This window comes from Netta rufina (genome assembly GCF_964035555.1).
Source record: "Netta rufina genome assembly, chromosome: 4".
Classification (NCBI taxonomy): domain Eukaryota; kingdom Metazoa; phylum Chordata; class Aves; order Anseriformes; family Anatidae; genus Netta; species Netta rufina.
Window position 1 is genome coordinate 74,207,600 of NC_140127.1, and position 20,451 is coordinate 74,228,050.

Here is a 20,451-nt window from a genome sequence, read left to right on the forward strand (position 1 = left end):
CCCCATGTCCCCATTGTCCCCCATGTCCCCATTATGTCCCCATTGCCCCCAACGTCCCCACTACGTCCCCAACACCCCCATTATGTCCCCATCACCCCCCCTCTCCCCCCTCCCCCCTCCCCTCTCCATGACGTCACCCCTCCCCTCCCTAACCCTCCCCACCCCCCCGAGGTGGGGGGGGGGGAGGCTGTTCCGCGCAGGCGCACTGCGGCGCGGCGAAGCCGGAGCGGCCTTGCCCGGCGCCGGGCGGGGCGGGGCGGGGCGGGGCGGGGCGGAGGGGGCGGGGCCAGCTCCATCCGGGTCCCTCCCCACCGGCGCCAGAGCGGCCTCGGCGGGACGGTGAGTGCGGGACGGGCCGGGGGGGGGCGGGATAAAGGGGGGGGGTCCCGGCCCTCACACGGGGCCGCCTCCCCCCGAGGGGACGCAGCGGGTTAGGGGTTCGTTGGTGTGTCGCTGTGGGGCCGGAGGTTGCCCCCCGGTGCCGTTTTTTGGGGGTTTGAGCTCTACCGGTGCGGCTCTGTGGGGTGGGGGAGGCCCCTCGGGAGCGCTGTGGGGGGCTGAGGGGGCTGGGAGCCCGCCTCACAGAGTGTCTGTGGGGTAGGGGGATGCCCTGTTCAGTATCCTTATGGGGCAAGGAGCCCCCCCCTCCGTTATCCTTATGGGGCAGGGGAACTCCCCCTTCAGTATCCCTATGCGGCAAGGAGCTCCCCCTCCGTTATCCTAATGGGGCAAGGAGCCCCCCCCACTATCCCTATGGGGCAGGGGGATCCCCCTCCAGTAACCCTATGGGGCAGGGGAACCCCCCCCAGTGTCCCTATGGGGCAGGAGGCCCCCCGTCCAGTATCCCTATGGGGTAAGGAGCCCCCCTACAGCACCCTTATGGGGTGCTGAGCCCTTCCCATTCACTGCACTGTGGGGCTGGGATCCCCCCCCTCCAGCATCCTTATGGGGCAGGGGACCCCCCTCCAGTACTCCTATGGGGAAAGGAGCCCCTCCCCAGCATCCTTATGGGGCAAAGACCCCCCCTCCGTTATCCTTATGGGTTAGGGGGACCCCTCCTCCAGCACCCCTTATGGGGTGCTGACCCATTCCCATTCACCACCCTGTGGAGCAGGGACCCCTTCTTATAGGACACTGAGCCCCCTTCCAGCACCCTAATGGGGCAGGGACCCCCCTTCCATCACCCCTATGGGGCAGGACCCCCTCCCCTTGCACAACCCTATAAATCTGGGGTTGCCCCTTCCTTCCCTCTTCGTGCACTCCCCTCCTGTTCCCTGCAGGGCACCGCCTGTCCCTGCCACCCCATACCCTGTCCCTTTTTGGGGTGCCACGCTTGGCACCCCCGAGAAGGTCCCGACGTGGCGGGGGGGGAGGAGGCGATGCTCTGAGGGCTGCCTTGGCTAAAAAAAGCCCAAAAATGAAAAAAAAAAAAAAAAGGGCTCGGGATAGAAGCAGGGCAGCGGGGCGGGCACATCCCAAGCCTACTTTTGGCAGGGGACGTGTGCGGGTCCCACGGGGCTGCAAACTGCACGTTTGGGGTGAAAAACGCGCCTTTGGGGTTTTTATTTTCGTGCGCCTGTGGGTTTTTTTTTTGTATTTTCGGGATTGTGTTGTCTTGGACTTCCTCAGCTGCCTTTGGGCTTTGTTTTAGCGCGGCTGTGGGCTGGAGGGGAGCATCTCCCGACCCCAAAAACACCCTTGGGAACAGCGGGGGGGGCTCTGCGGGGTCCATCGGGGTGCGGGGGGGGTCCCACGTGCAGCGAACAAAGCGCGTGGCTCGTTGTGTTGTGCTGCTTTTTTTTTTTTTTATTATTATTATTATCGATTTTTCTCTCCTCCTCTCCCCCCCCGCCCCTCTGGCAGGAGGTTAGGATTACGCGCTGCTCCCCGCCTTTCATCTCCTCCTTCCTGCCCTGTGCGACGTGTAGGGCCGCACGCGGGGACGCCGGCCAGGGCGACGAGGGGAAATCTGTGCTGCCCAGGTGGACGAACCCCATTATTCTCACCCAGCCGGGCTGTCAGAGCACGAGCTGAGCTCAAAATATGATTTTTTTCCCCTTTTTTTCTCATTGTTCGAGCCGCGTCCCCTCCGTGGTTGTCCCTCCCGGCGCCCCCTAAGCCAGCTCGCTGATTTATCAGCCAAAACCCCATCAAATATCGCTCCCCAAACCCCATCCCGAGCGTTTCATGCTCGCTCTGCTCCTCTTGTCTCTGTTGCTTGGCTCTTTTATTCGTGCAGGCCCGGCCGCTGGGCCATCTGCGGCGAGAAATGAAACGCAGATTTGGCCCCGAGCCCGGAAAGAAAGTAAAAAAAAATAAATAAATAAAATAAAAAAATGAACGAGGCTTTGCCTCGGATAACTCGGGGAGGAAGAGCGCAGGAAGAAACGCTCGGGGGCAACGTGGAAGGAGCCCAAAGCGTGCTAATTGCTGCGTTTTGGGTTAAAAATTAAAAAGGGAACGCGGCAGGAGCGGCGGGCAGAGGTGCCTGGGTGCTGAGGGTGGCGAGGGGACCCGGCCCGGTCCCAGCAAGGATCCCCTTCTCTCTCTACCCTCCCTAAATCCCTGAAAGTCTCCGGATTTTATTCCCTGCTTGGCGTTTTGGAGCTTTTCCTCGTCGTTCCCACCCAAAATCTGGCTTTGTGTGGCTGTGGTGCCGCCTGGCGTGGGGGCTGTGCTGGTTTGGAGGCGAGCCGAAGCTCTCCGTCAGGCAGGGATGGAGAAGAGGACACGGGACGAGCATCCCATGGACCTTTCCTATTTATTTTTTGCGTTCCTATTTATTTTTTGTTTCCTGCGAGCCGTGCCGAGGGCTCTGCCCCGTCAGACTTTGCCTCGGGAGCGGCCGCCCCGTGGCATCGTAACGGGGCCGGCTCAGCCCAGCTCGGGAGTTTCGGGGTGAGCAATGCAAGAACGGAGAGGAGCCGCTTGGATAAGCACGGTCGGGCCCCGGCAGTGCCTCCGGCCACGCCGAGAGCCGAGCAGGAATTAATTTGGTTGTTAATTGGAGGTGCGGGAAGCTCGGGCATCACCTCCGCGGGGATGTGGTGGTACCCGAGTGCCCTACGGGGTGGAGCCGCGTTGGTGGGATGCTCAAAGCTGCTTTTTCCTCCCCAAATGGGTGATGTGACGTCACGCCGACCCCCTCCTGCCCCGTCTCATGCATCCATTAGCTCTGATTAATTAACGAACATCTCGCAAACGAGACGTTGACGGGGGAGTGGCAGCCGTGAAGCTCGAGAGGAGCTTGGAGACGCCGTGGGTGCGCCTCGAGGGGAGGATCTCCCGCCAGGAGGACACGTGAGCCGACCCCAAAAGCCCTCAAATGAACCAAGGAGCATACAGGGGATGGACAACCCGCCACGGTGGCGGTGCCGGCGTCCCCATCCACGTCTCACCGCGCCCCAAACCCCAAAGCAGCACCCAGCAGGTCCCCGCCGTGGCCTTAAATTAGCCGGGAGCAGCTGGGGCGGGGGCTGCCAGGGCTCAGGTTGCTCCCGCGCCGCCGCCGCCTCGGCTAAAACTGGATCAAAGCCTGGGGAAAGGAGCGGGCCGGGGGCAGGAGATGCAGCGAAGGAGCACGGGGCACTGTGGGGTGTTTTAGTGCTACGGATGATTCCCCCTTTGGATGTTTCCGAGGTCGCCGTTGGGTTTTTTTGGTGCCTTTTTGGTGTCTTTCGCAGCCGCCGCTTCTAAATAGCTCGCTGCGTCGAGGCCGGTGAGGAATTTGGAGCTGGGAGGGCTCCTTCCTCTGCTCTCTTCAACCCAGGGGCTGCGAACGTGGCAAGGAGAGGAGCACAACTTTGGTTTTTTTCTGGTTTTTCTTCCCGGGGAGGATTAGCCCTGCAGGATTTACGCCGGGCTCTGGAAACGGCGCCAGCTTCCCAGGCGGAGAGAGAAAGCGAAAGCGCCGCGCCGACCTTGCCCCCTTCTCGCTCCGGCCTCTCGGACCCAGCTGGGGAAGGGCTTTTAGGGAGAAAAAAAGAAAAGAAAAGGTTTGAAGGAAGCTGGAACGTGGTGCTGGGAGGCAGAGCTCAGCTCGTCCATCGGCCCCTTTCCACCCCGGAGGGAATCCCGGCAGGTAAGAGGGCCGGGGAGCCCGACAGCCCGTCCCAAGTGATTTTAGGGAGCCCGGGCTCAGCCTGGCTGCTGCCAAGAGCGATAAATCCACCCGAGCATCTTCCCTTCCTCCCTCCCAGCCCCGAGCAGGCCCTTCCTGCCCGCAGCCTGCGCGGAATTAAATCGCTGGCGTGGCGTAAGGATCAAATTAAGCTCCTCTCCTCGCCGAGCTTTCGCAAAGCAGCAAATATTTCTGCCTGCCTCCAAAGGAATCATTTTTTCCATTGTTCCGCGCGAAAACCCTCGCCGGGGCTCGGCTTCCCCCCCCGGGGGTGGTTTCCTGGCGGATCGGTTCTTAAGGCAGCTGCGTTTTGGGGGCTTATTTATTTATTTCTCCCTTTTGTGAGCTCCTCAGCGGAGCGGGGACGTGCTGGAGCCGAACAAAAGCAGAGCCCTGCGAGCAGCCTGCCATAAAAGAGAGGGGGGGGGGTCCTGGTTGAAATTGTGGGTAAAACGGTGCAGCTTTGCTTAGGGTTTTGGGTTGTTTTGGTGGTTTTCTTGTGGGTTTGGGTGTTTTTTTTTTGGTTTTGGTGGGAGTTAAAAGTGGGAAGTTGGCTTTCTGTGCGCCGAATGATCACCTGAATCCCTCTCTCTGCTCGCGAAGCCTCCCTCACGCTCTGATTTATCTCACCTCTCGATGTTTTCTCTCTGATTTATGGACGGTTCTCCTCCGAGCAAGCAGGTACGACCCGAGAGTGAACCTTCCTGAAGCAGGCAGCTGGTTTTTGTCACGAAAAAGGCCGTGCCTTGCTTCGTTCCCCAAACCAAATCACTGCGGGCCCACTCGCCCCTTCCCCTCGCTCCATTTTGGGGTCCGTCTGCCTGAAAACTTCGTCGGCTTCCTCCCTCGCCAGGAACTCTAATCCCTTTCAATGAGATCAAGGGATTAACGTCTTATAAAATCGCAGGATTAGCTTGAGCCATTTTTTTCCCCCCCTTCCTTTCTGCGCAGCGTCACGGCACCGCCACGCCGGAGTTTCGAAAGGGAGCCGCTCGCCGGTGCTGGCGGAGATGGGGTGCAAGGAGCTGAACCAATTTATGGGATTTGGGGCCAATCAAAGTGTTTAAAGCAATATTTTAACCCTCCTGCGTGTTCTCTGTGAAGTTTTGTGCAGTGGCAGGGGTTTTTTTCATCACGTTTGGCCTCGTTGGTCAGCGGTTAGCTTGGAGGTGCGTGGCTCGGATGGTTTGCAGCTCCTGGTTGGGTAAGCGCAGAGCTGGCCTGAAAGGTTTCCTTGCAGGAGATCTGCAAAGAATCGTGCTGAGATACCTCCACGAGCAGTTCCTGGGGGCTGCATTACCCCTGGAAGCAGCGTTATTTCCAAAAGTCCCATTATTTCAAAAAATTGCTCCCCTGGAATGATCTCGGGGGGCTTGGGCTGCGCGGGGTCTTCGTCGGGACGTGGCTCCCAACCCGATCGTCCCCAGCCCACGAGGAAAACCCGTGCACACCCCGGGGGTTTTTATGACATCCCTGCTCGAGGCACTGCCAGGAATGCCTGGCCGCAGCCCAGCGTGCCCAAAAAGGGCAGCTCCTAATTTCCACCCTGCTAACGAGGCCGCGGCGCCCTCATTGAACCGCTCCAGCAGCCGCCACGCCGCTCGCCCCGTGAATTCGGATGGGATTTCACACCAAACCCCTCTGAGAGAGCCAGAGCGATGCCAAGGGGAGGATTTGGGGTCCCCCCTCTCGTTTTAAAGGACGTGGCGGGCTGCGATCCGACCTCCGGGCTCTCTCCAAGCGCCTCCAACTCGTAGTAAGAGCTTACGCAAAGGCTCCCGGGCGTCATGCGCTCCCCTGACCTTTGGAGAGACACTCGATGCAGCCTGCGTGCTCGTTGCTAAGCCGGGTCGTTAGCGCCAGCAATATATTTTGCCTTCTAGTAGCCGATTCAGCAGCCAGGAATCTGTAGGGATCTGGCAGGGAGCGGGCTGTTTTCAGGCCTGCCGGTCTCATGGGTGCCCGAGGAGGCCCCGGTAGCCTTGAAGCAGGTTTGGGTTTGGGTTTTCAGCAAGTTCTGCATCAACGTCGCAGCCTCAGCCTGGTGTTTTTGCTCATTCAGGGTTGGATTTCTGAGAAATTTTAAATTTCGGAGAAATTTAAGCCCTTAAGCCCTCGGGCAAGCGGGGAGTTGGGGCAGGCGATGCTCCAGGTTTGTGCCTTGCCCGCCCGTCACCTCCCAGGTCTCACCAGCCCTGCCCTGAATTTGGCGGTCCCTTGCCGTTCTCCGTCCCGCTGAGGTCAGGCCATGGCATCGGGAGAGCTTTCTGGCTGCAGAAAATGTCATTTTTTTAAACCGTTTCTGTGCCAAACAGCTTGCCCGGCGTCAGCACCGCGTGTCAGGAGGGGTCTCTTCTGCCAGCTCAAGGCTTCCCCGCAGCCTGAGGACTTTCTGCAGGAGGGAAGGAAAGAAGGAAGGAAGGAAGGAAAGCGCGCTCCTGAAAGTGTCTGCTCCTCACGTAAGTCAGGAAAATCCAGCTAACTGCCCTGATTAACACCTCCAGCCCTGAGATCAAGCCTCCTTTCTCCTCTCGGACACAAAGCAGGAGAGGGACAGCAGCGCTCAGCGTGGAGACGGAGAGGGAAGGACCCACGCGTGCTGTTCCTACACACATTGCTCCGTGGGGCTTGGCCAGGCACTCCAGGAGCAGAGAATTGATTCTCCTGTCTCCTGCTGACCTCTGAGGCTTTTGCCCACCTCGCAGAGCCGTGGGAGTGAAGCAATTTGTGCCCCGGGGCACAAATCTCTTTTTTTTGCTGGGTTTTCAAGCGCTGCAAAGCTCCCGGTCGCTGTGAGCAGAGCAAAACGAGCCGGGGAAGAAATATTCCCCCAAACCCCAGTGCTTTTGGTAAAAGCAGAGGAAGGGCAGGCTGAGCACGGAGCTCATTTTTCCTTCCTGTAAGCATTAGGAAAAATATCAGATGGCAGTGACACGGCGGTGGGGTAAATTCCCAGCAGGCTGAGGTTTGGCTTTGGGGTTGCCTGGGTTTTCCTGAAGGGTTTTTAATGCTCTCAGCAGCTGACAACGCGGCCCTCGCAGCGACAGAGGGGCTTTCGGGGCGGCTCTTCCCCGGGATTTCTTGCTGATTTGGGTTTTGGTGTCCGGCTTTCGGTTCTCCCGCATCGAGCTACCTGTTCTGCTTTCTGTATATTTAGTAAAAATGTTGATAAAGAGTCTGCTGGGCGCTCCCAAGGCCCAAAATCCGGGGTTTGGGCTCGGAGGGAGCAGAAGGCAGCAGCATAAAGAGGAATTCTTCCCTCCCAGGCCTCACGCTGCTTTTCCACCGCGAGGCTTTGCGGCCATCTGGATCCCCTTGCAGATTATGCCCCCAAAAAACCTCCATAACCTAGCAACCCCGGGGAGCTGAAACGAGCGCCTCCTTCCCCTCCCGCATCCCAAATCGCGCTTGGCTCGGCTCGGCGCCTCGCTCGGGCTGCCGCCAGCAGCTGCTCTCCCCAGCCCCGGAGCTCCTGGAGCACTTTGCAGGGATTTATTGATCCCTGCACTGCTTTTTGGTTTTGTTTTTTTTTTTCTCCTATTAAATGAGCTCGGGGAGTGGGGACGAAGGGATTTCGGGAGGTCGTATCGTCCATCTGCTTGGCGGAGAAGGCCGGTTGCTTTTTTTTTCTTTGCTTTATTCAGCCTGGTGAGGGTGATTTGATTTTTTTTTTTTTTCCCCAAATGTGATATTTTGGGAGCCCCTTTAGCATCCTGCACCTCTCCCTGTCCGGATTGCGATTCCCTGGGTTATCCGGGCGTTGAGCACCAGGTTCAGCCGGGCAGGGCTTGCAAGGAGCCCATGAATCGGGGAGAAAACTCCATAAATCGTGGCTTTGGCACCTGATGGGATGCGGTAGGGGCTGGTGCTGTGGGGGCAGCGGGGTCGGGTCCCACGGGGCCGCTGCATTTCGCAGCCAGGAGGACGGAGGGGGGCTCGGGGCATCCTTTCCCTTCCCACCGCGCTGTCGGGAGGAAAAGTGAGCTCAGCGGGTCGTGACATCGCAGCTGGGACGGAGCCACGTGCCAGGAAAAGGGGGTGGAGGGGCAAAAAAAAAAAAAAACAAACCACGGGGCCAAAGGGGAAAAAAAAAAAAATTCCTCCAGCATTATCTCATGGCCAAGGAGAAGCCCGGCTCAGCTCACGCGGGCAGCCTGCGGCTCCCCCTCAGCCTCCCGAAGATGCTCTGGCAGCCACGGATCCTGCGGCTGCTCCTCCGACTTCCTGCGGCTTTCCCGAAACTTGCTGCCTCGCCTGCAGTTCCCAGAAAAGCTGTGCCGGGTGGGATGACCCCGGGGCTGCTTTCGATTCCTCGTTCCCGCTGCTGCCAGACACGGGGAGCCCGAGCTCCGCTCCCCCGCCGGCTTAGGCTGAATTTAAAAAAGCACCAGGGATTATTTTTTTTTTCTTTTTATTTATTTTACGTCTTTTTTTTTTTTTTTCTGTCTGGATCTTGCAAAATCAGCCCTGAGCGAGCCTCTTGTTTGCCTTGCTGACGGCCCTGGGCTTTAACCTGGCGCTGGGAACTGCAGCTGACCTAATTCCTGCGCCTCTCCGGCAGAAGCAAAAAGGTTTTTCCTCCTCAAGATGCGCCTCGGGACGGCGGTGACGGGGCTGCTTCTCCACTAAACTGACCCTCGAGGATCCAGAAAACTTCAGTGGTGCTGGTGGCACTGCCAGGTGGATCTGTTCTCATTTTAAGACTTTTTGGCCTTTTGGGCTGCTGATTGTGTCGCCAGGAGCCTCTTCCAGCTCGCTCTTTCCCCATCAGCGGCCGGGGGGGTTAAATTTGTGTTTGGTGTCGTCCAGCCAGGGAGCGAAGCCAGGGAATTTTGGTTCCCGTTCCAAAAGCATCCGATTCCCTCTTGGAGGGGAGGGGAAAGGGCTCAAAGGTCTGAACCGGGCAGCATCCTCCTGGGCAGGCTTTGCTGGAGAATTGCAGCACGATGGACTGGTGGCCCAGAAGGTGCTGGGCGCACCCGTGCTGGTGCAGGGACGTTTGGAGGGAGATAAATTACACCAGGAGAGGTTTTAGGGCCTCTGCATGGGGGTTTGCAAACCCCATCCCGTGCACCTAGCTGCCCCTGGCCCTGCGTGGAGCATCCTACTTCCACAGGGAGGAATTTTTAACTTCTGCTGCCCAATTTCTGGGGGAAAAACCGCGTCCTTCTGCTCTCCAACCTCCCGCCGTTCCCCGTTCTGCTTTCCATGGGCTCTGCTGGCTCTGGGGGGCTGCCACCGGCTTTTGTCACCCCCTTGGTGACGTGCGGTGACCCCTTGGGTGCCCTGGTGGTGACAGCTCCGCGTTGGGATTCACCAGAATTCACCCACGTGTCACAACATCTCCTGCCGGGCTGCTTGTCCGAGTAGCTGCGTCTCACTGCTGCTTTCAAAGTGCCCCAAAACCCCTTTTTTTTTGGAAAAATTTGTCGGAAATCTCAGCCTGGACATACAAGTCTCGTATTTATGGCTTGTGGAAATTCCCAGGGGGAAGGTGATGGGGCCACGTTCCTCAATTCCCCCTACAAACGAAGGGATTTGGGGAAACTTTTCCTCGTGCCTGCTGCTCGCAGCCAGCCCCAAAACCAAACCCTTGGCCTGGGCTAAACGTGGCTGGGACGCTCGGCGCTCTGGAAGGAAATACCAGCAACAAAAACACCCTCGGAAGGAGCAAAAAACCCCAAGGACCATCAGGAAGCAGCAAGGGTGAGGTCCCCGTGGTGCTCCCGGTGCCGTGCAGCAAGGGAATCGCCTCCTGGGTTCCTCCCTCGGAGGTTTCCCCGCTGAAAGCTGCGTGGAAGAGCTCGGCCGAGCTGGTTGAGCTCGTTAATTGCTTGCTGCTGCTAATGAGAAGGACGGATTTGGGCTGCGTGGCTTCTTGGGGTTTGCCTTGAAGTGCCCGGCTTGTAATCAGAGGGTGCGGCGAGCAGGGGGAGGGCAGCGGCACCTGCAGCTCTCCCTTCCCTGCCTCCCCTGCTCTTTAACCTGGCGTTAACCAGAACTGGGCCTTAATTAAAGCCGTTAATTAAATCCCACGGGGACGCGGAGGCTGCGTCCTCCCCGTCCCCGCGGCTGCGTGCGGACCGGCACCTCCTGCAGGGGGTTTTGGGGTTTCCTACGGGATCCCTTCCCCGCGGAGAAGCCCCGTCCCTGCGTCCAGCCCTGTCATAAGGACACCTCGGTGCCTTTTAATTTCAGGGCGTTCGGGACGTATCCTCCGTGCCTCAGCCTGGGAAAATCCGACTTTCCCTCCTTCCCTTTCATCTAGGCGGCCGGGTTTGCGCTGAGGGGCAGCCTGGCACCTTTTTATAACCCAGCCTCCAGGTCCTGCTGGGTGCAGGTCGGGATTTCAGACCCGCAGCCAGCCCCACGCGGGGTCTGGGGTCCCACGGGCACAGCCTGAAGCTTTTTGTCCTGCCTCGGAAAGCTCCCGGCCTCCCTCACGGCTCCTTTTTATTTCTTTTGGCTGCGCTCTGGGAAATCTGAAGCGAATTAAAGCACAGCTCCTCCCCTACCACGCTCCCCACCCCCCCCAAAAAAAAAAAAGAGAAAATCAAACAAACCAAAAGCTTGGCTCCTTACAATCATCCCATTTCAGGCTTTTTTTTTCAAGTTAACAGTTTCCTGGATCCTGGGCAGGCTCTTTTTTTGCCTCTATCTGCTGGATTTTTCGCCCTAACGTTTCTGCACCTCTGGGATCGTCCCGAGGAGAATGAGCCCCTGCTGTAGGGTCACGGCCACCTCGGGCACGGCGTTTTGGGGCAAAATCCTGGCCGGGAGGATGCGGCAGGGAATTTGGGATCCCTCGGGCAGCTGTGGTGGTTTGTAGCTGCGGTCTGGTGGAGCAGCTGGATGTGGCCATCGGGAATTCGTGGCTGGAGGAGATCCGAGGCCCTAAATCCCAAGCCCTAAATCCCAGGCCCTAAAAAGGACCGGCGCATCTCCGCTGACATTCTCAGTGCGCTGAAGCCCCCAGACCTGGCTCAGTTCAGAGAGCGTCGCAGCTTGAAGGAGCTACGAAGGAAGAGGGTTGGTGCCGTGCTGCTTGGTTTGGTTGTTTTGCTTCCAAGATTCATCCCGGATTGTTTGGGGTGCTCGGCTGGCCGGAGGGATGCTCTGTGGGGGCATTCAGCTCCTCTCCATGCCCCGGTAGCGAGATCCAGCACGTTGGGGTCTCCATCTGCTGTTTTTTTCAAGCCTTGCTGAGGCTTGCTCCTGAAAACTGCGTTCCCATAGAGGATTTATGATCCTCAGAACCCCAAAAACACGCTGCCAACCACAGTGGTCCCCCAAATGGGGACCTCAGCCGCTGATGTTCCTGGTGGGAGGCCACAAGCTCTGCTCCCGACTCGCAGAACCTCTCCTTCCCCGCATGGGGCAGCCAACAAACCCGGAATATTTCTGGAAATCCAAGCCAGCGGCCAGCACGAGGAGCCCCTGGCTCAAAAAGGAAGCAGGAGGAGGCTCACAACCGCCTGAAATCCCTTTGACCCAGCAAAGAGCACGGGGATTAAAACCCCAACCCAACCCCGCGCAGCCACGCGAAGCTGCGCATTAACTGTGCCCGAGTCGGGAACAAAGGTTTGGGGGCGGTGTCGCTTTTTTTGTTTTTTTTTTTTAATTATTTATTCGCCAAGCAAAACAAACATAAAAAAAAAAAAACAACCACCACCTCGGTGGCGTTGAGCAAGCCTCAGTGCGTGCGGGCTCGCGGCTCTTGCAGCCTTCCCGCTCGGGCTGGGCACCTCGCTGAACACGTGCTGGGCTCTCCGGGGGGGTTTAATCGAGTCCAGGCTTTACCAAAAATCGTTTTTACGCCTCAAAAACCCAGGGAGCCGAAAGCAGCGGCGGGGATGCTGCCCTCGGAGAGGGGCAGGAGGTGACGCCGGGCTGGGGGGCCAGCCTCGAGCGCCCCAGAGGGGAAGAAATCGGTGCCAGGGACACGTGAGGATGCCAGGTGGGTGCTGGAAGCTGCAGGAGAGGGGCTGGGGCTGCGTTTTGGGGCCGTGTTTTAATTTTGCTGAGGCTGCTGAGCTTGCCGCTGTCGCGTCGTCTCGCTGCCTGCCCAAAACAGCGGGGCCTGATCCTGCGAGGTGAGGGATGGGAGAGCCGCTCCTGCGCCAAGAAAACACCCGGTGAGGCTTAGAAAAAAAGGGGACAAAGGAGGAAAGGCTGCTCAGGAGCATCTGCTGTTGGGTAGGGTTTCTTTACTGAAGCTTTCTGGGCTTAAACCCGGTTTCTTTAGGTGCCACAAAGTCCCTGCGCTGATGGGGCCGCAGCAGAAGCAAAGAGCACAGATCATTTCAGGGATTATTTTCTTTCAGACCCTGAATCCAGCCTTGCTGGGAGCCCAAATGCCTCCCTGCAGCTCCGCAGCTCAGATTTGGGGCTTTTCATCGCCGTTTTCCCCGGTTATCCCCAGCCACCTCCCCCGCTTTCACCCCGTCCTGCACAAAACCTGGAGCCGCGCGGCTCCTGCGCCGAAAAAAAAAAAAAAAAACAAAAACCCTGCTCCGGGGGGGATTTTGTCATCCCTCCGTAATTGAATTCCCCAAAAGCTGGGGGCAGACTGCAGGTAGTTTCCCTGTTTGTTGTGAAACTGGCTTGCACGCCGCCTCCCGTGGGCAGTAACCGATGAAAGGAAAACAAGAGAGATCATTTATTATTGGATTTTTTGTTGGTTTTTTTTTTTTTTAACTTCCTTCTCCGAGCTGGGGGCGGGGGAACTTTGTGCCTGTTCATTCAAGGGTGAGCGGCTCGGGAGCCGCGGGGCGGAAAGGAACGATGAGGAGCCACAGCAAATCCCTGCTTTTCGGTGATTTTTCGGACGTTTGGGGCTCGGGGAGGTTTATATGGCACGGGAGAGCTCACGGGCTGAAATCATCACCCCGGGGATGTGCACAGGAGGTTTCGTCGGGCTCTGTCTGTGGGATTTGTGCTGGCACCTGTATTTATGGCACCTGTAAATCCCGGCAGCTCTGCCATCTGCCGCGGCGATGTCCTTGCCCTCCCCTCGGCCCCGCTGGCAGCGTGGAAATCACCCTAAAGGAGTGGCAGAGGGCAGAATTTCTGCTCGGGGAGGAAACCACAGGAGAGGAGGGGAGGAAAAGCTCTCCAGCCTGCTTTCTGGCTGCTTTGGGGTGTTTCAGTCTAATTAATGGGGGTTTCGGGCACAGGGGGACGTTGGGATTGGGGTGGCTTGGATGCAAATCCCCGCCTGGAGCTGAATTTAAAGGACTGCCTGCGTCGGCAGGAGGGGAAATCGCTGGGCGAGGAGCACATGGAGGGAGAAGGGGAATCCCAGGCACGGTTTAGCCTGCCCTGCTTTGTTTTCAGGGCGTCCCTCCTCTCCTCTGTGGGGCATCCCGTGTGCGGATGGAGCCTGACGTCCTCCTCTTCTCTCCCTTTCCTCGCAGCCTACCCATGAGCTCGGATTTCCAGCACTACAGTTTCAGGATGCCGAACATTGGGTTCCAGAACCTGCCTCTCAACATATACATCGTGGTTTTCGGCACGGCCATCTTCGTCTTCATCCTCAGTTTACTCTTCTGCTGCTACCTGATCAGGTAAGAATAATCAATTAGAGAAAGAATATTAAAAAAAAAAAAGGATTAAAATCAGAAAAAAAGGATTTGCTCAGCCCGTAGCATCGGCCTCAACATTCGTCCCTCGCAGAGGAAACGGACGCGGAGCTCACACAGCGTGGACCCAACACGTCTGGGAGCGAGCAGCTCCGAAAGGAACCGTGTTATCGGCTCCAAACCCAGCAGAAATTTATTTCTGGGGCCACGTAACACGGGCACGGAGCACGGTTGCTCAGGCAGGCGTCTCAACCGGGACTTGGAAGCGGGGTTTTATGGTTCCTGCCCACGGCTCGCTCTTTAATGGCTAACTCGGGCGCCGGCTGCTTAGGGAATGTTTAATGCCTGCCCCCTCGTTACCCTACCCAAATCCCTCCTCGTGAGGGATGTGTTTTCCCCGGGTTGAGCTGAACCTGTGCGGCTTGCCCGCAAAACGAAGAGGTGTTTGGGCTTTGCGAGTGTTTTCCTGGGCACTGGGTCTCGCTGGGTGTGTTCTGCCCCAGAGAAGAAATAACCAGGAGTAATGTCTGGAGGATGGAGCCAGCAAACCTTTAAATTTAGAAGTTGGAGGCGTGTGGGAAGAGAGAGGGTGAGTAACTGCTGAGAGAAGCCAGCAAGGGAAGCGGCAAGCTCCTGCTGTCTTTAAATGAAGACGGAGTGCCTGTCGGGGAGGGATGTTTGGCTGCCACCCCCAGGAATAACGCTGACCTCTGAGAGATGGGAGCTTGGGCTAGATCATCTCACGATCCCTGCACAGCCCCAGCCTCGACCGAGACCCGAGGAATCCAACCAGCAGCACCAGGATTTGCAAAAGAGGATCCTCCACACCCAGAAACCCAAAGCCCCCCAAAAACCTGCGGCAGGAGGATCCGGTACACAAAGCAACACTTTGAGTTCACGCTGAGTTTCTCCCCATCCTCAGCCAGCTGCTGAAGCCCTCCTGGGTTACCCCACACATCCCTGACCCCCCCTGCGCTGAGATTTGGGGCTTTTAACCGAGGATCACATCTGGAGGCTGTGGAGCAGCGAGGAATTCCTTTAACATTTGGGGAGATGCAGCACAGGAGCATCCTCTGCAGCCCTCTTGGTGCAGCAAACCCAGCCAGGAGGCACCCCGAGCGTGGGAGAGCCAATATCTGGTGTTTTTACCCCAATCTCCGAGCTGACAGCATGGGATAAAGGATTGCTTGTGGGATCTGCCACCGCCGCCCCCCCGTAGCCTCTCGTTTGGCGAGTCTCTGATTGCCCACCACCTCCGCGAGGCACGGCGATCAGCTCTGGAGCTGGCTCTCCTGGGAGAGCATTTTTCCCCCCTCGTAGGTGGTCCCCGGCAGCCAAGCTCTGCTTTTCCCCATCTGGGTTTCATAAGCACTTTCCCAGCCTCGGGGCTGGGCCGGTTTCACCCCTCTTGCTCCATCCCCGCTCCACAAAAAGCCCCAGCCCGAATTGGGCGGCTGCTGCCTGCCTGCCTCGTTTCCCGTGGCCGTCCTCTCCGAAATCACAAAGGAAAACCCAAGCGATTAGATGGGGAGGGGAGGGAAGCGAGGTGTCTTTGGGGTGTTCCTGCTGTTTTGGGGTTAATCCTGCTGTCTTGGCCTGCCCTCACTTCTCTCCCTCTCTTCGTTCCAGGCTCAGACACCAAGCACACAAAGAGCTTTACGCCTACAAGCAGGTGAGGTGATGAACGGGCTCCGAGAGCCAATAATCGCTCCTTCAGGATGTCATTGAGCTTTTCTTTTCACCGGGAGGCTCTAGGTCTTTGAAAAGAGGTTGCCAACGCTCTGCCAAACCTCTTTTCCTGCTGATTTAGGGTTTTTTTTGCCAGCTGGGCCCCCTGAGAGCATCTCTTGCCTGCATGCAGCGCTCTGCAGGTCTCAGCATCTCGGGGTCCGCTGCTGTCCGACCTGGATGCTGCCCTGCAGGTGCTTGGGTGCTTCCCCCTAGGCGAGCCCCGAGGCAGCAAGAGCAATCAGCAGGACTAAAAAAGCAGAAATATAATTTATTTAAAGATAAAACACCCTGAAAGCAAGAGTTTAAGCTGGGAGAGGCTTCCCCCAGCTGAAACCAAACACGGGTGCCAAGTCTTGGAGCGTTTTCCCGGGCACTGGGGACGTCTCCACCCTCAGAGCACCTCCACTGGCGCTTCCCAAACCCTCAGGGGTGTCGTGGTGGCAGCATCCAGCGCTCCTCCAGCAGCTGCAGCGTGGGCTGGAGCTGGCTGCGGGGTCAGCACAGCCCCATCCATCCCGGGGAAGGCATCGCCGCGGCCAACCCAGCTGCTTTCTGCAGCCACCCCCACGCAGGGGTTAAAATAAACTCCATTTTCTGCTGAAAAATCCCGTTTTCCCTGGGGTTTTGTAGCTTTTTCCACCTCTGACCTAGCGTTTAGGCAGGAAACCGAAGGAGGTGGGGCCGGGCTGGATGGATGTTCCAGCACGTGGCTGTTCCTGGAGCTCAGCCCCCTCCAGGCGCTCAGTTTGGGGACCTCCTGAGGTTTGTCCTCGGATCTTTTTTTTTGTGCAAACACCACTTTTCGCCCTGTCCACCCACAGGGATGCGTGCAGGCTGGAGGTGGGGTGCCGGAGGTTTTTGGCTCCTGGGGAGCTCCACGTGTACAGAGAGCTGTCACAGCACGGGCACATCCGTGGCTCTGTGGTTATTTTTTATGATTATTGCTCAGAGTGTGCAGAACTGGCCCGGTTTTTAGCGTATTTTTAGAATTCAGGTTTAATTTACAGCGGGCTCTTTCTGTTTGTGCTGTGCCCTGCAAAACCTCAGCCCATTGCTGCCTTGGTGCAGCACCCGGCCCCAGCTGGTGCCCAAAACGGGGGATTTTCAGTGTAACAGATTTTGTGCATGGAAATTTGGATTTATGGGGATCTGAGCAGCTGTAAACACATCGGGGGCCGTGTCCTGACCCCATCTCTATGTTGCAGGTCATTCTCAAGGAGAAGGTGAAGGAGCTGAACCTCCACGAGGTGAGTGCGTGCGGGGCTCTGCTTCCTGGGGCGCCGCCAGCAGCGGGGGAACGCGATGAGTTTCCACCCCCGGCAGCTCCTGCAGCTCCCCTCCGTCCCTTGCCACCTCCTGGCTGCAGGGACACCGTGCCAAAAGCTGACGTGTGCCTGGCCCTGCAGCCTCCTTGCACCTCCTTGTGCTCGTTCCCCGATGCTGCTCCTCATCCTCTGCGCGTCCCACCGCTCGCTAACGCAGCTGCTGCGGGCACAGCTGCAGAGGGGCCGGATCGAGCCAGCCCCAGCCCCCTCCCAGGGGCCTTTTCCTTTTTATGCACCGTTATTTTCATGCGTTATTAATTTTCGTCATCATCATTTTCAAGCAGCATTGTTTTCCTGCAGTGGTCTTCATGCGTTTTCATGCATTTTTTTTAACGCGTTTTCACGTATTTTTGTGCGTTTTCATGCGTTGCTGTCCTCAAGCGTTTTCATTCATTGTTATTTTAGGCATTTTCATGCATTTTCACAGATTGCTTTTATGCATTTTCGTGGATTTTGATTCATTTTCATGGATTTTGATTCGTTTTCATGCATTTTTATGCATTTTCACACGTTTTTGTCTGTATGCACTGTCGTCTTCACACAATTTTCCACGCGTGGTTGTTTCTCCTGCAATTTTTTTCCACGCATCGTCCCTTCGATGCATTTTTTTCATGCATTGCTGTGGGTTTTCTGCGCCGTCGTCCCCGCAGCAAGGAGCTGTGGCAGGAGGAGAGGCCGGCTGCGGGCTGCTTGGGTGTGTTAGGAATTAAAAACCCTGTTTGCATCCCCAAAGGGAAGGATGTAGGAGAACAGAGCGCTCTGCACAGGGGTTTGGGGAAGGCTGGGAAGGTTTTGCTCAGGCTCCTTCTGAAATATCCCATTTTGGGCAAAAAATTGGGTATTGGGGGATTGATGCAGCAGCTGCCAGGGCTCACCAGGAGGCAAAATCCCCGCTGGGCTCCTCTGTGCTTGCCCAGCTGTTTTTTTTTTTCCCTTTTTCCCGTTACGCCGCCTCTCCGAGGGCTTCACAGGCTCCGAAAAGTGCTCGGTCCTCGGTGCAAACCCACCAGGCTGTGCAAATAAAGCTGGGGGGGCATCAGAAGCTTCCAGGGGCAGTGGTTCCCCGCAGCCTCCTGCGATGTTTGTGGGTAAAGCAGGCAGGGAGGCGCTGCCCGGCCCAGAGGCTGCCAACCCCGGCAATTAGAGCCCGGATTAAAGGCAGATTGGGCTTTAAACTTATTTTGATTGCTGTTTAAATGAACGGAGCAGCTTAATGACCGCAGGAGCTGGAGGATTTACCTCCGGGAGGGCCGCAGCCCCGGGGCTCTGCAAAGCTGCACTAAGCCGGGCTCTGTCCCGCAGCCAAGCCAAGCCCTGCCCAGCACCGCTGCTGAGCTCAGACAGGAGCCAAATTCCCCTTTTTTTCCCCCAATTAAAGGCAGTGGTGAGGTGAGCACTGGGGAGAGGACAGAAACCTGCACCAGGAGCCAGGAAACACTCACAGGGAGGTTTTTGGGGGAGAATTTCCCCCGGTTTAGAGATATGCGTGGATTTTTTGTGCTGGAAAACGCTGACCGTGCCGGTGACCCGCTCGTCTTTCAGATCTGCGCCGTCTGCTTGGAGGAGTTCAAGCCCAAGGACGAGCTGGGGATCTGTCCGTGCAAACATGCCTTCCACAGAAAGTAAGTGCGGGACGATTTCAAACAAAGCAGGAGCCAGGGGCTGGGGCTGGGTCCTTCGCACTCCTCTGGTCCGAGGCACGACGCGAGGGACGGCGCCTGAATTACGCAGCCGGCGCTGCTTGGCCTGTCCCGGGCTTTAGAGAATAAACAACTGCCACCTCCCCTTTAATCAGCTTTTATTTACGGCGTGGAGCGGTGCTGCTCACCCCTTGGCTCCAGGATCAGCGCCAGGCTGCTCTCCCAAGCTGTCTGAGAGCCTGGAAAGCCGAGCGCGGCCCCAAATCCACCTGCGCCTGCAGCTCCTGGGTGGCTGCCGGGCTCCCCCTGCGCTGGAAAAGCCCCGGCCCGGGGCGCTGTGATTTTTGGAGGCGTTTTAAGAGGCAGCGAGGCGGAGGCGCCGGTACAGGGAGGTGCCAAAGCCCAAAAAATGCTCATTCAGGTGGAGAGCGTCTCTTAAATTCCTCCACGAGGGCTAGGGGATGGCTGCGGGTGAGCTGAGCTCGCTGCGGTGCTCCTTTCTGCCTTGCTGCGGTGGGAGAGGACAGAGGAGAACCAAAAAGCCTCCCGTTTTGCCTGGTTTTGTAGTGGTGCGTCTTCAGCAATCTGCTCTGGGGTTTTCTTCCCCCTCCAGCAAGGGGAAAGGAAGAAAAAAAAAAAAACAAAAGAAAGGAAAGGAAAGGAAAAGCCCCTTTCCAGATGGCTCTGAGTGTTGGGAGCAGCAAAACTCCAGCGTAACGCTTCGGTTACGTGTGGTTGTATTTTATAAGGACATTTTTACGTGCACAAAGGCACCTAGGTGGTGAATTCATTGCGCTGACGATGCTGCGGGGGGGGTGGAAACGGCTCGGCCCCGACACGGCCCTGATTTGGGATGATTAGGGGTGATTTGGGATGATTTGGGGTGCTTTACCCTTTTTTTTCTCCCCCCAGGTGCCTCATCAAATGGCTGGAGGTGCGCAAGGTGTGCCCGCTCTGCAACATGCCGGTGCTGCAGCTGGCCCAGCTGCACAGCAAGCAGGACCCTGGGCCCCCCCAAAGCCCCCTCCCGGGCGCGGAGAACCTGGTATAGCTCTGAGCCCCCCCCTGGACTCGCCCCGGCGCTCAGGGGGAGCCCCCCCCGGGCTCCCGGAGCTGCCAACCAAAGCACTACGGCACCAGCACGGAGCTGGGGACGGACAAACGGACGGACAGAGAGCTGAGAGCACTTTAGGAGGGAGCACGTCCCCCCCCCGCACCTCCCTCGTCCTCAGAATGAGGTTTTTGGGGTTTTTTGTTTCCTCCCCGGGATCCCGGAGCTGAGGGAGAGGGGGAGAGCCTCGCCTCCACACCCGTCCCGCAGCCGGTGCCCCCCCCCCCGGAGCAGCGCCGCCCACATCCACCGCGGGTTCGGTGGCACCCGAGGGGGGATTTCGGGTTTTATTTCCCCTCCTGGGGGGGTGACGTGGGTGCAGCCCCGCCTCGGTGCTGCCTTTCGTGCTCTCTCTGCCCCCTGAGGGCTTCGTGCCGGGATCCCAAAAGGGCTGAGCGGGGCAGGGGGGCCGTGTCCCCCCCCCACGGCGCGCGTTGGGCTACCTCAGGGCTTCCTCAACCCCCTGCCACGGGCGAGCCCCCAGGGGGGGGGACAAAAATCCTGCCCTGTGCACCCGCTCTCAGCCCCAGGGGGCTCCAGGCAGTGCCAAAATCCCCCAAACCAAGCAGCCCGCGGGGCGCAAGCTGCTGGGGGGGGGGGGCCCCAACGCCCCCACTTTGCCTTTTGGGGCGAACCCGAGCACCCCACAGGCACCCGGCCCCCTTCTCCTTGCAGCTCTCGGTCCCTTTTAGGGGGGCAGAGGGGGGGGGGGCTCAGTATTACCAGGGGCACAGCAGCGTGGGGCGTCCCCCCCCATAAAAACCGTGCCCCCCCCCGACTGTTTATGGAGCGTGGAGCCTCATAGACGTGTTTGTACACTACGAATTCTGCAGCAGAATATTTTTTAAAACGGTCGCTGTTTTGTTTTTTTTGGTTTTTTTTTTCTTTTTTTTTTTCGGTTTATTTTCGGTCTTTTTTTTGTTTTTTTGTAAGCTCTATTTTT

The 20,451-nt window shown here is 57.8% G+C and overlaps 1 protein-coding gene across 5 annotated transcripts; it reads left to right on the forward strand.

The window, feature by feature from the left end:
• Positions 1-296: 296 nt before the first annotated feature.
• Positions 297-19,598, forward strand: RNF24 (ring finger protein 24). Of its 5 annotated transcripts, none has more exons than XM_084285722.1 (6): positions 297-339; positions 13,537-13,686; positions 15,331-15,373; positions 16,638-16,679; positions 18,300-18,379; positions 19,310-19,598. In XM_084285722.1, the coding sequence occupies exons 2-6, from the start codon at positions 13,544-13,546 to the stop codon at positions 19,446-19,448; spliced, it is 447 nt and encodes a 148-aa protein (XP_084141848.1). In that variant the 5' UTR covers positions 297-339; positions 13,537-13,543; the 3' UTR covers positions 19,449-19,598. The 5 variants fall into 5 exon arrangements, with proteins under 5 accessions (XP_084141848.1, XP_084141850.1, XP_084141849.1 ...); XM_084285724.1 differs by lacking the exon at positions 297-339 and adding an exon at positions 3,562-4,081; XM_084285723.1 differs by lacking the exon at positions 297-339 and adding an exon at positions 6,464-6,579.
• Positions 19,599-20,451: the final 853 nt, after the last annotated feature.

Coding starts and splice junctions, on each gene's coding strand:
- RNF24 (XM_084285722.1), top strand. CDS start 13,544: ATGAGCTCGGATTTCCAGCACTACAGTTTCAGGATGCCGAACATTGGG. Junction 16,680..18,299: donor AGGAGCTGAACCTCCACGAG/GTGAGTGCGTGC, acceptor CTCGTCTTTCAG/ATCTGCGCCGTCTGCTTGGA. Junction 18,380..19,309: donor AAACATGCCTTCCACAGAAA/GTAAGTGCGGGA, acceptor TTCTCCCCCCAG/GTGCCTCATCAAATGGCTGG.